Here is a 15,000-nt window from a genome sequence, read left to right as displayed (position 1 = left end):
CCTGGCTCTCTCAGATTAAAAAGTACAAAATCAAAAGGAGGTCTTCCTCCGTGGGGGTGGGGGGAGAGGATGTTTGGGCTTGGCGTGCAGCCCCGCCGCCGTGCTGGGTGGGAGGGACCGGAGGAGGATGTCGGGCTTCGGCTTCGTCTCTGTGGCTGCTGTTAAGTAAACGTCTAACCTCGTAAAGCGACCCGTGAGGAGCCCTCCACACGAGGAAATGTGCTGCAAATGTCAGCCTCCCAGGGGCAAATCAAAGCTCAGCTGGGAGAAGGGGTCTTATCTCTCTCTGGTTGGTGTGCAAAGCCAAGGTCTGGGCAGCGGTTTGGACCCCTGTGCAGTGATAACGGAGAGGAGCGTGGTCCCAGTTGTCCAAAGGAATGTTCTTTTTGGCTTGGTGGGATGTTTTGGATGCAGTGTTGCACCAATATCCAGTGAAAGCATGTCTGGGACCTCGTCACTGGAAAAATATGCAAACTGAATCACTCTGCTCTTCTCCTGCCACCTTTTGTGTTGGGGGAATATATTCTATGCAACTAAATGAGAAAACAAAACTGACATTGCAGTAACTCTGGATTTGGGGTGAAAGAAACAGGCGGGTGACAACAGCATTTTTGACCTCTCGGTGCTTTGTAGTTCTTCTGGATAATCCCAAGACTGTATTAGAGCAGAGGGGTCATGTAGGTGATTTGCAAAAGGAAGAATCCTTAAACTATGAAATTAGTGTGGTTTATGCAGTCATTATGCTTCAGTCTTTTCCCAGCTCAGATCCTGAAGAGCAAGGAGGTCAGCACTCCGTAGGTGATCACCAGCTCCACCACCAAGCACAAGGTGGGATCAAGTCAGGTGGCAAAATCTCCATCTCCTTTTCCAGGGTGGGTGAAGAAGAATCTAACCCTGGGCATTACAATCCGTATTTAAAAAAAAAAAAAAAAAGAGAGAAAAGAGCAGTGTTTACCTATTACTGGGCCAGAATTTGTACATAATCCAGACAGGTTCCTAAAGTGCATCCCTCTGGCAGCAAGGCACAGTGTTTGCTCAGGTGTCTTACTGAAACACAAAAATGTGGGTTAAGTTCTTGAAGTTCAGTTGTTTTCTTCATTGTCACATGTGGTGGGTGTCCAACACCCTCTGTGTGGCACACACCATGGCAAGACTTTTATTTGCACAATAGCTGAGTTTTTGGTGGAAGTAGGAGCCGGGCAACAGTGAGAGGTTTATCTGGGGTTTGTTTTGGGATGATGGGATGGTGCCTTAGCCTAGGTGGGGCAGTCATCCGTGATGTTATCTGGAGCACAAAGCATTTCCATGATAAACAACATTCCTTGTATTTTAGAGTAGTCTGCTATCAAAGTCAAAACAACTGCTCTGACTTAGGCAGTAGCACTCACTGCTCAAAATTTTTAAAATACATAGTTGGCTCCAAGATTTGTCAAGAGTAGTTCTACCATGTCTTTGAGTATATAGCTACACATATCATTCATTATTCAGCAGGGTTAGTTTCTCCAAAACTTCCATCTTTCATAGATTTCATAGGCCTTTTTCCAGTGAGTTTTTCTTTACTGTTAAAAGAAAGTTTAATAAATTATATCTATTGGACTAAGAGTGTGGAACTCACTTTTCAGAAAATAATTAGCAGATGATCGTCTCTGGCGGGAGAACTGGAATATTGTTTGGCATTTATAGCATTGGCTTTGTTTTAAAAAAAAAACAGATACACAGTTATGGAGTTAATTCTTCTTTGCTGCCTTCTCCTACAGTATCTCCAATAGGAGACTTTGCTTTTTTCACCCCTACTTTACCCTCCTTTGAGTTCCTTCACATTGTTGCAAGTAATCAAGAATTATTCTTATCTTTGGTGAGTCCTGAACCATAAAAAACCCCTTTTGTTTTATGTAAGGGTTTCCCCACTGACCAGCTGATGAAGGCCCTTGAAGGCACCGCGAGCTTTTTATGGACTGATCAAGCACCTCAGTCTCTCACAGGTCACAAAATCGCAGAATTGTCTGGGTTGGAAAAGCCCTCTGAGATTATCGAGTCCAACCATTCCCCCAGTACTGCCAAGTCCACCACTAGCCCATATTCCCAAATGCCACATCCACATAGCTTTTAAATCCCTCCAGGGATGATGATTTGCTCCAGATCTGCTGGTTGACTGCAGAACTGATCCTGCTCTGCCTTCACTTGCTTGCTGAACTTTATATTTTCTGTCTTTGGCAGAGTGATCCAAACAGTACATGTATAGATTTAGGACAACTTGAGTTTATGCCCAATGTAAGACCTTCAAAGAGTTGTTCCTCCCCCTGCTACCAATTTACACAATACATGAAAGTGAGATGTTCCTAACTGAGTTATGACAGCCAGTTTCTTAAACTTTACCTTTTGCACCCTTGAAAAGGGCAAATGGTATTTTGGTGTTTGGAAAGTCTTTATAAGGTTGCAGGGTTTAATTTTGAGACTTAAAAAATTTCTAGATGTCTAAGCCCTTCTTTGAGGGTACTGCTAAAGCATCATGGTCTTAATTGTGAGTTGTAGCAGAGTGAAGTGTCTGAATTCTGCTGCTAATCTTGTGACCTTTTGTTAGCAGCTGTACAAGTCTTCTGTATAAAGGTATCAGTGAATGAGTGATTTCTAAACTCATTTCAGTTTTAACAGAGATGTTTGCTGCAAACCTACTCTTTTTCATGGCCACATAAAGCTCTGCACATCAATCTAGAGGCAGATGGGTTGTGAGGTGAAGCACAGGAAACCAGGGCTTAAACTCATTTGCATCTTCCTTAGCACTGGTAAAAATAGGGACTGCTGTTATGAAATGTGCATTTTCTGCAAATCCCATGGTAGGAAGGGCTTATACCTCCACTTCACATCAATAGAAGTTTTCTGAGTTGATAGGCTCATCCCCGTTTGTGCTGTGCTGCCCTTGAATGCCACTGAGAAATGGGTCCAGGGATTATTCTGGTTTTCAGATTTTAATTCCCTAAATTCGAAAGCACACAAAGGATTTTATTTATTTATCTGAGTAGTTGATGTGTGGGTCATGAGTGCTTGAGCGGGGTCAGGACCTAGAACCATTTTTGTCAGTTGAGTCAGTAGCTTTCTTCATTCCACATGTTTAAATCTTTATTAGTTTTACTTCAATTTTAAAAACACTCTTTGTTTTTAACTGTTGTCATTTCAAGGTTCTTTACTTTTTGCTCAAATCTATATTCTTTCTTCTAAAAGGCCTCTGTATTTTCAAAGAGTTATTGTTTTGGGTTAAGCCCTGAAGTGAATGAAAGTAGTCTTTTTTGTTGATGATACCTCGTTTACACATCACGCCTTCATCCTTGAACTTAAAAGTTTAATTACATATATCAATCTCTAGTCCACTTTTTTCTTATTATTTGGTAAAGCCAACATATATTGTATATTCTGGAGCGTTGCAAATTCCTCGCAGTGTTCCAGTTGCAGTTCCCCGTCTCTCCCTGGTCAGGCAGCAAGGCAAGGCTCTGTCTGGCTCCTAGGTGTTGAACTGTCTTCTTGGAAGTGTTCTGGAAAAATGTGTGTCTGTCTAGAGAACATGGCATAGACAACAATCCTGACAGGGCAAGCAAACTGTAATTACAGCTCTAAATCCTTGAGTTGGGACTATGTATGTATAATACATACAGTGTTTTCTAGAGGTTAATGATGCTTAACAGTGTGTAATATCTGAGTTTTTCTTTGGTCTTTCATCTTCCTAATCTTTTCTTCCTGTTTCAAAACTTCTCCAGGGAGACACAGTATCTCTGAAGCTGAGCAGGGATCCCCATTTTTTCTCAAACTGAGTGCTTTAAGGAATTTTCAGAGAATCACAGAATAGTTTGTGTTGGAAGGAACCTTAAGGCTCATCTCATTCCACCCCCTGCCATGGGCAGGGACACCTTCCACTAAGCCAGATCAGGTTGCTCCAAGTCCCATCCAGCCTGGCCTTGGATATTTCCAGGGATCCAGGGGCAGACACAGCTGCTCTGCTCTGGGCAACCTGTGCCAGGGCCTCACCACCCTCACAGACAAAAATTCCTTCTCAATATCCCATCTAACCCTGCCCTCTGGCAGTGGGAAGCCGTTCCCTGTGTCCTGTCCCTCCATCCCTTGTCCCAAGTTCCTCTCCAGCTCTCCTGGACCCCTTTAGCACTGGAAGGGGCTCTCAGGTCTCCCTGGATCCTTCTCTTCTCCAGGTGAACCCCCCCAGCTCTCCCAGCCTGTCCTTACAGCTGCTGACCAGTGTTTTAGTTTATTTACCGTCCTGTCTAAAAGTAGCCCAGAGTCCAGGTGTTTCTGAAGTGGGCTCAGGAGAGCCTGAATTGGCTACCTGGCCTCGTCCTGTGTTCAGATATGTGCGTTTATACAGTGCTTTTGGAATTTGTATAGATTAACAACTCAATATGAAGACAAAAATCATTTCTATGGCACGGTTTGGAGCTATTGACATTTATCAGCAATATTACTTAGCTGGGTAGAAAAGAAAAAAGTGTGGATGTATTTGCATCCCTGAATTTCTAGGACTTTAAAGCTGTCAGTATTTGCCATTCTATCCCAGAAAGAAATGCAGTCTTCCTCTTATGGTACCCTGCAAAGCTTTGTGCCCTGGCAGGTTTAGCACAACTATTTAACTCATTTAAATCATTGTGTTTTTACCAATAAACATCTAGGCAGAGCTGTTTGGCTAATTTTTCCCCAAATGACCTGACTTCTCAGTACTCTGTTAAAATAAAATGGTAATTGCTGAACTCTGACCAGAGGCATGTCTGCTTTTCTGGTGGTGGTTCACATCCGACACTGAAAATTCACTGCTGAGCATTTATTTTCCTGCAGCTCTGGTTGTACAAACCTTTACTCAAAGTGACCTGAAGACAGAAGTCACGTATCAATGATCCTAACTTTCTAAACAGCTGTCTCCCTATAGATTAACTTGCCTGCCCTGCTGAACCAGGAAGATTGTGTCCCAATAGGAGAGTATGGGTTACCTGTCTTATGGAATTTTACTCCCTGGGTAAAATGTTGTTGTCTACTACAGCTCGTGTAATTCCTTAAACTTTTACATTTCTTTTATTATACCTAATACTATATTTATTATATTTAACATATTTAGCTTGTGCATAGATGGTTTTGAACGTCTTATCACCCTGAGTTTTCTATTTCTTTCTCAACCCTCCTGGCATGTTCTGAGCCCCAGTTTTCTTCACCATCTTTCAGTTTGCACCTATTCCTCACGCAGATCTCTGAACAAGACGTGCGGCTCACACCTAGTCTAGCACGTTTCCTGTTTGCTTCCCTCATCTCCCCACCACCGTCCTCTGCTGGGCTGTCTGTGTTGCGGGCCTGAGAAGGAGAAAAAGATGGTATCAGGCAGGTGTGGTGTAGCCCATACAGATATTTCGTCAAAGCCACACCGGCTTTCTGTCTGAAGTCAAAGAGAAGCACCGCAGACACGAACAGAACCGGAGGAAGATGAAAGGGCCTTATCACCTCAAAAGAGTTAAATAATTGCAAAAATTCAGTCTATCAGTGTCTTAAACCAAGCACTGAGATGTTTGCATCCACGAATTGTGCTCCATTAAAGAACTCAAGTGCTTGTATTTATATAAAAAACAAATGTATCAATGCTTACATATATACCTGAGTATCGATACCATGCACAGTGTACCAGGCATGACTGTTGAGGTTTTTTCCAGGATTGCTGTTTTGGGGACCAGATTTCAAGGTGGCATTGTGGATTTTGCAGACAATAACAAGTGCGCTTCCTTTGCCCAAACTCCTTACAGGTTGGTGTGTTTGGTGCAAGGCAGGTTGTAGGGGCAATCATGGCTAGAGTAAATATTCATTATGGACCCTAGAATAGAGACTTGGTACAATGCTGAATCTGAACCCTGTCTCTTTTTTTTCTTTGCCATTTGATGTATTTTGCTAATAAAGTCCAATCCTACAGATGCTCTGCAGGCAATACTGCTATATTTAGCTGAAACAATATGAAACACATAATTTGCCAGCATGTCATTAGGTTACCAAACAGGACTCAGAGTAAGCTTTTCAAACACACACAGATACCACTTTCAGAAAGACTTTGAAGGTTTGGATTGATGGAAAGTCCCCATGAATTTGACTCTCAAATGTGTTCAGACTCTTTTGGAAATGGTACTTTCCTCCTCAGAGAGTCACCTGTTTTTGAAAACAGTGACCTGCACTTGATTGCTGTTTCAGAAACCAGAGTTTCTAACCACAACTAGAGGAAAAGGGGATTCTCCACATTTTTATTAATACAGTTCTTTAATTTCTTTATTTTCCACAGTGACTGCCCCATTTCTTTGGCGAGTCCTGCTTTTCATCCAGTAAAACATCTAGATCAGGGAATAAAGCAAAGACATCGCTCTTAAAGCAGCTCCATATGCCCTTGCTTATATTATCTTCATGGAGATCATCCACTGACATAACACTATAGCCTAGGGGCAGCTCCAAGGGTTGATTTGAAGGGAAAGGCTATTTTATTTAACGTACAGCTCAAGCCTTGCAGTGCAGATGCCACTGCGTTGCCTGGAGCGGGGCCAGGTGCTGCTGGCTGGCCATGATGTTCTCTTCCTCAACGTTAACTGAAAAAAGAGAAAAAAAAGACCAAAAAGAAACCAAAACACCCCGATGTTGTTGAACTTCTGTGGTGGGGGAGTTATTGCAGTTCAGTTCTTCATCTGTTCATCGGGCTTCTTGTGGTTTTTCATCGAATCATATGATTGACAACGCAGACAGTCTGCAAAGTTCTCGGTCTGTCTCGTTTGTACCCTCGTCCCAACCACTAAATCTGACTTCTGCTTTGTCTGGCAGAAGAAAACAAGATAGGGTGCAGTGGTGGAGTGATTCACCGGAGCTGATAAGTGATGTCTCTGTTTAACTTGTGCCGCTCAAACCGTAGCGTTACCTCCGGCTCTCGGGTTTGTTTTAAACTATCTGGGGTTGTTCCTCCTCTATAAGGGCTGGAGGGAAATGCAAATAATGGCTCCAGTGGACCCATTTGTGTTCAAAAACTTAAATAGTGAACAGCATCATATATAGGATCACAGAGGGTTTTGTGTTGGGAGGGACCTTAAAGATTATCCAGTTCCAACCCCTGCCATGGGCAGGGACATCTCCGCTAGCCCAGGTTGCTCCAAGCCATGCCCATCCTGACCTTGGACACTTGCAGGGATCCAGGGACAGCCACAGCTTCTTTGGGCAACCTGTGCCAGGGCCTCACCGCCCTCACAGACAGGAATTCCTTCCCAGTATCCCTACCTTCTGGCAGCAGGAAACCCTTGTTTTGTCACTCCAGGCCTTCCCAAGTCCCTCTCCAGCTCTCCTGGAGGCCCTTTAGGCACTGGAAGGGGTTCTCAGGTCTTCCCAGGGTCTTCTCCAGGCTGAACACCCCCAGCTCTCCCAGCCTGGCTCCAGAGCAGAGGGGCTCCATCTTTCGACACCATCACAAAAAGGACTGTCAAGGAAAAAAAGGGGTGATTAATCCCATGCCAGGGCTTGTCGTCTGTTATTAAGACTACTGTTTGAGATGCCTTAGAACGGTCCCTCTTTTCAAAAGAGGTTCACTGGAGTGTCACCAGCTGGGGAGCAAATGTCTTTCCAGGAGTAAGTTGGACACAACAGCAGCAAAGCAGAAGAAAATGGTTTTGTGCACTGCTGGTTTGATGTGCCACTTTGGGAATTTTGTTAACCATGACAGAAACTCAACAGTGCTGGATGGGACATTGCTGAGAGTGCCCTGAGACTCCTGTGGCCTGGTTGTTTTACAGCTCTGCAGAAACACTCATTCAGTGTCACCTCCTGTCTGTAACACATGGCTAAGGCTCCTGATCACTCATTTGGAAGCAGTACATGCAGGAGGCAAATGGCACAGATCTGATTTGAACCATTCCTTGAACCCATTGAAAATCTTACGGCTTTTTGGCCTCAATAAAGCTTCTTATGTGGTTTCTAATTCTGGCTGTTACAAATAGTTTTAAAGTCAGTCAGATAAGAAAGAAACTTTTTCAGGTGGCTTAAATTTGGTGGTTTTGTTTGTTAATAAATTCTGTTTTCAGCGAACACCCTTGTAGTGAGACAGTATGGGTAGTTTTTCATCTTAGCAGTGGATGACTGCCATGGTTAATCTTGCAAGGTAGATCACAAAATCACTGAGGTTAGAAAAACCCTCTAAGATCAAGTTCAACCATTAACCCAGCACCACTGTGTTCACCACTAAACCATATTCCCAAGTGCCACATCCACATCCCAAAGATGCTGGTGCAGTTCTCTCCATGCTGGGCCTCTAGGATTTCTCATTTTTAATGAATGAGAAACTGTGGCCAGCACACAGCCAGGCATCACTGCAACCGTCTAAAGAAGGTGGGTTTGAATTGCTGACCTGCAATTCAGATTCTCCATGTGTCATTAACAGTGCATTGAGCTGTCCTGGGCCCACTGTTCAGGTGGACCATCACAAATCCGTCACTCCTGCCATTACTTACATTATTTTTATACAAACGCATTCAAAATTGTGTGTATGTAATGGCGACGTGTATGATCCCTCTGCTTAAAAGTCTCATTTTCCTTTTCTACATTTCCAAGATACAGTGCAGACTGTTCAAGGCATGTGTTGAGTGTGAGAGAGTGCAGACTGACTGCAGTGAGTTATAGCCTTTAATCTGAAATTGATTATTAAATTGCTGCAGTACGATTGCAATCAATGGCAACATTGATCAGCCTGAAGAAAAGCTTAATAATAAAATCAATGCATGGCTTATTGCCTGAAAATATGAATGCTATCTGATTTATTTTATGCTGCCCCTCCAGCTGAGAGATAATGGGATAGTAAGACCTGAGCATCTTAGATGGAGCTGTTGGAACTTCTAATACAATTTTACCTACAGCTTTAGGGCTGGAGATGTTTGTTAGGCTTCACAAGAGCCCAGAATGCTCCCAGCTTACTGCCACAAGTGTTTGCAAAAGCAGTAGCTGTATCTGTGTCCGCGAACGTGGGGGGAAAAAAAAAGTTATCTGTGTTTAATTCAACTGAAATTAGTATCTTTAATCACTTTTTTCCCCCTTCCCTCCCAGAAGGACTACTCCAGGCTGCAGTCCTGGCGTGCAGCCGCCCCTGGGGTGAAGAGTGGCAACTGTTTAAGGCTTTTCTCTGCCTTGTAACGTTGCCATGGTGTAACCATGAGGTTTAACCATTCATTCTGCTGATGCAGTGCTGAAGGGAATGTGCTGCTGTCAACACTGACCACAAGTCAGGATGTTTTGGAGGGAAGTGGGGAAGACTGCACCGAGGATAAGCAAAGTAGAATATCAGGGTTTTTTTAAAAAAATAAATAGTAATGAAAATATACTTGAGGGCTTGATTGGGGTGAGGTTTAACCTTCCAAAAGAATTATAGTGTCCTGAGAGGAGGGGTAGGGTGGCAGAAGAGGAAGGCAGGGACAGTTTGAGAACTCGGAGATGTGGTGGGAAGGGATAGAGGATATTAATGAAAAGGAGGATCTCTTGAGGCTGATGAGAAAAAAGAAAACTTGCTTGGGCAAGTTCAAAATAGAAAGATACATTAAAGAGAGAGGATAAGGATGCAGTGGAAGGGAGTTGGGGTGGGAGTAGGATAGGAGGCAGGAAATGAGAGATGGGGGTGAGTATGGGTGCAAGGTGCCTGAGAGTGAGAAAATAAAGTGATGCAGAACATTAAACAGGCTCATCAAAACAGACCTGGGAAAGAGAGGTGGTAGAAAGCGGGATGGGTGCGTGAAAAGGCTGTCATAGAGCTTCTCTACCACAAACTACATGTCTGACACAGGAAATTAAACTTGCTGATGTACCTTTGAGGTTCTGAGCTTTGAACTCAACAGGAGTTAAGTGCAGAAGTGCCTTTAACAACCTGGTCTTTTGTGTGCCATAGTTCCTTGAACAGAGATAGTGGTGTCCTCCTTCCCTCCCTGAGTGCTCTGAGGCTGAGCTCCCCACTCCTGCCAAAGTCCTGAAGTACAATAATGACAGTCAAAATGGTTCCTCCCAGGCTCCACATTGTCATCTGGCTAAGTAGAGCTGTGATTGAGGGCCTGACCCCAAAATGAGCCAAACCATGGCAGCTCCAGAATGTGAGAGCACTTGGAAGGTGACACTGACATCCTCAGTGGTGGAGGAGATGTCACATTGTCACCCAAGGCTGTGGTTGAGCCAAGCTGGACAAGCTGTCCATGGAGACATGTAGGAGGTGGCACACTGTCACTTGGGAGGGTTGGAAGAAGCTGTCCATGGAGACATCCTCCTTGTAAAGCACAGCACAGGTGGCACCTTTGTGTCTTGGTGTAATTGTGTGCTCAGCACTTGCACCAAACTGCTCCAGTAGCAGCAGCAGCGGCACAAGGAAGGAGTAGAAACATAGAGTCACAGAATCCTTGAGGTGGAAAACCCCTCCAAGATCACTGAGTCCAAATGTTACCCCAGCACTGGCAAGCCCACCACTAACCCACGTCCCCAGGTGCCACATTTACATGTTTTCTACAACTTTCTACAGGTTTCCATGTTTTCTGGCTCCAAGAATACAAATAACCTGAGTGCACAGAAGTTAAATACATAACCCTGAAAACCAAGAGGCCAAGAAAGGCTCCTTTAAAGGAGACTGATCAAACCAGAAGTCCTGTACCCTAAGGCAAGGAAACAGGACACTGTGAGCTCAAGAAATAGGATAGGGAATCCCTTCATTATTAATGGGCAAAGAGGCTCCTTAGCCATTGCTGTGCTTGTTCTGATCATGTCACACCGTTGAGTTTATTCTTAGTCTTAGCCACAGCCCTATAAATAATAAAATGCATCGTGTTTTATCTTACCCCAGTGATCATTGCAATGCGGCTTTTGTCTGAGACTGCCAAGCTCAGGCACAGGCAACATTTAGAAGTGGATAAAGTGAAGACCAGAGTACAAAAGTAGACTCAGCCCTTCCAAAAGCACACTGAGAGTGAACACAGTGGGTTTTCAGTGTGTGTTGCTTTGGGAGGGGGTTGGAATGAGAGGACTGGGAAACTAAAGTCGCAGCATGTCAGTCTCTGCTCTCTGGTGAGAGACAGGACCCGAAGGAATGGCCAGAGCTGTGTCAGGGGAGGATTGGTTTGGATCTCAGGAAAAAGTTCTTCCCCCAGAGGGTGGTTGGGCACTGACCAGGCTCCCCAGGGCAGTGGGCACAGCAAGAAGCCTGACAGAGCTCCAGGAGTGTTTGGACAATGCTCTCAGGGCCAGGGTGGGATTGTTGGGGTGTCCTGTGCAGGGCCAGGGGTTGGACTTGATGATCCCGTGGTGATCCTGTTCCAGCTCAGGATATTCTGTGATATCACAGGCTGTGTTTATTCTTACAGCCTTTCCAAAGGATTCTCCTGCTAAAGAGCCAAGTAAAATTAACAGCAAAATGCTTTCTAGGGAAAACTGCAATAAACAGGTCTGTATGTGCAAAAGCAAGAAGGCCTTTGTGAAGCTGCTGAAAATGACAGTTTTCCTTAGGACCTTTGTGTTTTGTAAACGATTCACGTGTTCAGTCTGTTAACATGCAAATGGATTGTGACCAACAGTAAAGGGGTTGAATACAATATGCTAATGTAGCACTCATTCAAAGAAGAAATTATAAATTATCTCTTTATCCTGTAAATATTTTCCTTTGGGTCTAATGGTTTAGTTCCTCCCATTATTTTGTTGACCAGACCTCTTTCTTCAGTGTTTACATGGGCTGTGTGTTTGCAAACAGACATGCAAACCTCCCCTCACTGGACTTTGGTTTCTTGTTGCAGAAGTTCCCCGAGCTGAAGTTCAAGTATGTGGAGGAGGAGCAGCCTGAGGAGTTCTTCATCCCCTACGTGTGGTCCTTGGTCTACAACTCTGCCGTGGCCCTGTACTGGAACCCCCACGACATCCAGCTCTTCACCATGGACTCTGGCTGAAGGACAGCCAACCCAACCCAACCCAACTCTGTCTTCTTACATAAAACGAACCTCTGCACCGCGTGTTGATACGTGACCCCTTCCAACATGCACCCTCTGACCCCAAAGCTTACAGAGAATGAAGTTGCCACCACTGTACAGCCTATTTTTGGAAGCAGATTGCCACCGACACGCTGGTGACAGGCTGTGGTGTGAGGGACTTGTAGGCACCCTTGTATTTATACCCATAACCTAGAGCTTGTTTGATGAAAATGAGGCCTTACACATGGGGTGTGATGTTACTACCAACCACAAACCTGATTTTTCTTTTAACTTAACGGGGTAAATGAGGAAAGAGGCTTTGGTTTGGAAGCAGCGTTTGTGTTTTTGTTTCTTTCAGGCAAGGCAGCTTCATTGGGTCAAGCTTTTTATGGTCTGTTGGATTCTGCCGTGGGTTGATTGTTACCTAATCCCATGTTTTCACTCACAGCCCTCCGTTTCCGTGGCACTGTCAGGGCTGCAGTCCTGAAATTGGTGTCTACACTGTCATCCAAGGGAACTAAGCGAGCAGCATCTTAATCAGATTAGCTCCCAGGCAGATTCAAAACACTTGATTTAGATGTTTGTGGGAGGATTTTCAATAGCAAGTCTTTTTTTGTTGTTGTTGTTTTTTTGACTGACTCTACATAGGGCTAGAAACACCAGCTTTCGGGGTCAAGTCCCTTACAGACTTGTTTTTCTGTGCTCCTGTACAAAAGTTGTTCCTGGAAATTGAAGGTGTGGGGAAGGGGGGGGTTGGAAAAAGTCCAAAGAAAATAATTATAAGATTGTAAGGTAGACCAGTGTCCTGTAATGTGCGTAATGGTGACAGTGTGTCCTGGGGATCCTTGACGAAGCTCTGTGTTGAAACCCCTCTTTTTGGTATTGAAGGTTTTATGGCAGAAGTATAAATTTATCTGAATGTAGAGTACTTCTCTTTCTTTCTGTTGTTGTTTTCAAGTGCCCTTTCCTGATACACCTGTTTCAGCAGTGGGAAAAGCAGAAGAAATGTGGTGTGATTTTGAAAGAACATCTCATGTATCAAAGTGGGGATATTTTTTTGGGAGAGACTCCCAACGATGCCCGTTGCACACACGTGTGCACACTCTCCCCATCCCATGTGCTGCTGTGGGGGGGGGACTATCACCAGTGCATTGCATGCCAAAACTTCCAATTTCAAGGAATCAGTTCCTAAACATATGTGGCAACCCTCTGTATTCACTGCCTGCTCCAGCATGTTCTGTTTGTTGACCTGAGGAATCAGGTGCATTTGCTTTCAGACAGTCCTTCAAGTGGCTTTAAATAGAATTTCTTGCACTGTTTGGTCCCCCTAAAGGATGTGCTAAGATTGTACTTTCCTTTTATCTGCTTGTTTAGAGGTGGAAGTCCATTTGAGTCCTACACAAATGGAATTGCTGGCTTAAAAAAAAAAAAAGCTTTCCAGATTTATTAAAATATAGCTACAAATGGATATATATATATATATATCTACAGCCCTGGAGCATTTAGGACTTTATGGCAGAAGCTTTTGAGAAAAGGCAATGTTAAGACTGGGGATGCAGTGTTTTCTTAGGCAAATAGGAGAAATGAATGAACCATGACTGAGCTGCACATAAGTTGATGCTGTGTTTTTGAACTTATTCTGTTTTGTTTTGTTCTTTGAGCAAACGTCAAAAGGGGATGACTTTTCTTACTTACTGTAGTGATTCGTAATTTTGTCTTTATTAAAAGACTAAGAGTGTTTGTGAGTCAGCAGGGCTGCCCAGCTTTGGAGAGGTCAGTCTGAAGATGCACTTTTAAACTGGGGATTCTGAAGCTACTGGGATGGCTCAGTGTTCATCTGTTTTAAGCAGAACTTGAACCTGCCCAAGGGGAGCACCCTCCACCCCGGGGCGAGAGAGGCCTCACCAGAGCAGACAACTCAGCCAGGTGCCAGACTGCAGAGAGCCTGATTTCTTCTGCGAAAGGGCTTTTTACAAAGAGAAGGGTACATAAAGCAGCAGTCTGACAGAATAGGTCAAACCAGCTGCTGAACCAGCGTGGGAGTCGCACAGCGAATTGTCTCTCACTGTCCTCTCGTTGTGGGGACACTGAAGTACAGAAGGAACAGGTTTGTTCCAATGGCATAATTTCCCCTTGTGTGTTTAATAATATGCTGTGCTCCCAGATCCCAGCTGGTTTGGAACAGCTGGAGTTACCACCTAAAGCTGGAACAGCAGAGCCAGACCAAGATTTATACTAAAATCCATTGGCTCTTCCAAGAGTTGGAGCGTGATGTGGGTCTGGCAGTGCCCTGATGTCTGCACTCTGGTACGGTCACAAATACTCTTGTTTTCCTTCACCTTAGGGATCCTTTTCATTACTTTGTGTGAAAGATTTATTATGCATAATAAAAAAAAAAAAAATAAAACAGTACGTACAGAGTGTTGTTCTGTTTTCTGTGATAGCTGCCATGGGATGAGTCTTGGGGTGGTCATCAGGCCTAACGTGCACAAGGCTTTATAACATCCTCCAGGATGTGCAGTAAGAAGGATGTTATTTTATTTATTGTATAAAGTAAATAATTGTTTAAATCAGTGCTTGGTGCAAGAAGGGAAGTGTCATATGGAATCTCACCTCTTGACAACTCAACCTCGACGGTCGTGGGGGGAAACAGAGCAGGGACTGGATTGTCCACACCAGACCAGATGTGATGTGTTGCTGCACTCTCAGCTTCTCTCTCCTGTTGTTCTGGCCACCCCACGTAAGCCAATGTTGTGTCTCTGTTTTTTGGGGGGACAGGATGAGTGTGTCACGGGGGCCTTCACCTGACCACGCTCATATTTGGGGTGATCTAACGGTGGCCTTGCAGTGCCTGAAGAGAGCCAACAAGAAAGATGGAGATGGGCTTTGGGGAAGCCTGGAGTGACAGGACGAGGGGAAATGGCTTCAAACTGCCAGAGGGCAGGGTTAGATGGGATATTGGGAAGGAATTCCTAGTTGTGAGGGTGGTGAGGCCCTGGCACAGGTTGCCCAGAGGAACTGTGTC

The 15,000-nt window shown here is 44.4% G+C and overlaps 1 protein-coding gene across 3 annotated transcripts in view; it reads left to right on the top strand.

The window, feature by feature from the left end:
• DYM (dymeclin) overlaps nucleotides 1-14,387 on the top strand; it is a 215,528-nt gene extending 201,141 nt beyond the window's left edge. For all 3 annotated transcript variants that reach the window (XM_027724300.2, XM_027724297.2, XM_039390634.1), the window contains one exon: nucleotides 11,805-14,387. In XM_027724300.2, coding sequence (XP_027580101.1) covers nucleotides 11,805-11,954 — 150 coding nt within the window. In that variant the 3' untranslated portion in view covers nucleotides 11,955-14,387. The remainder of the gene's footprint in view (nucleotides 1-11,804) is intronic.
• Nucleotides 14,388-15,000: the final 613 nt, after the last annotated feature.

The sequence above is a fragment of the Pipra filicauda genome, unplaced genomic scaffold (assembly GCF_003945595.2).
Source record: "Pipra filicauda isolate LSUMZ 115617 unplaced genomic scaffold, ASM394559v2 scaffold128_size5466820_pilon, whole genome shotgun sequence".
NCBI classification, from domain to species: Eukaryota; Metazoa; Chordata; class Aves; order Passeriformes; family Pipridae; genus Pipra; species Pipra filicauda.
The sequence above is the reverse complement of the archived record's forward strand: the minus strand, read 5'-3'. Positions and strand labels throughout refer to the sequence as shown.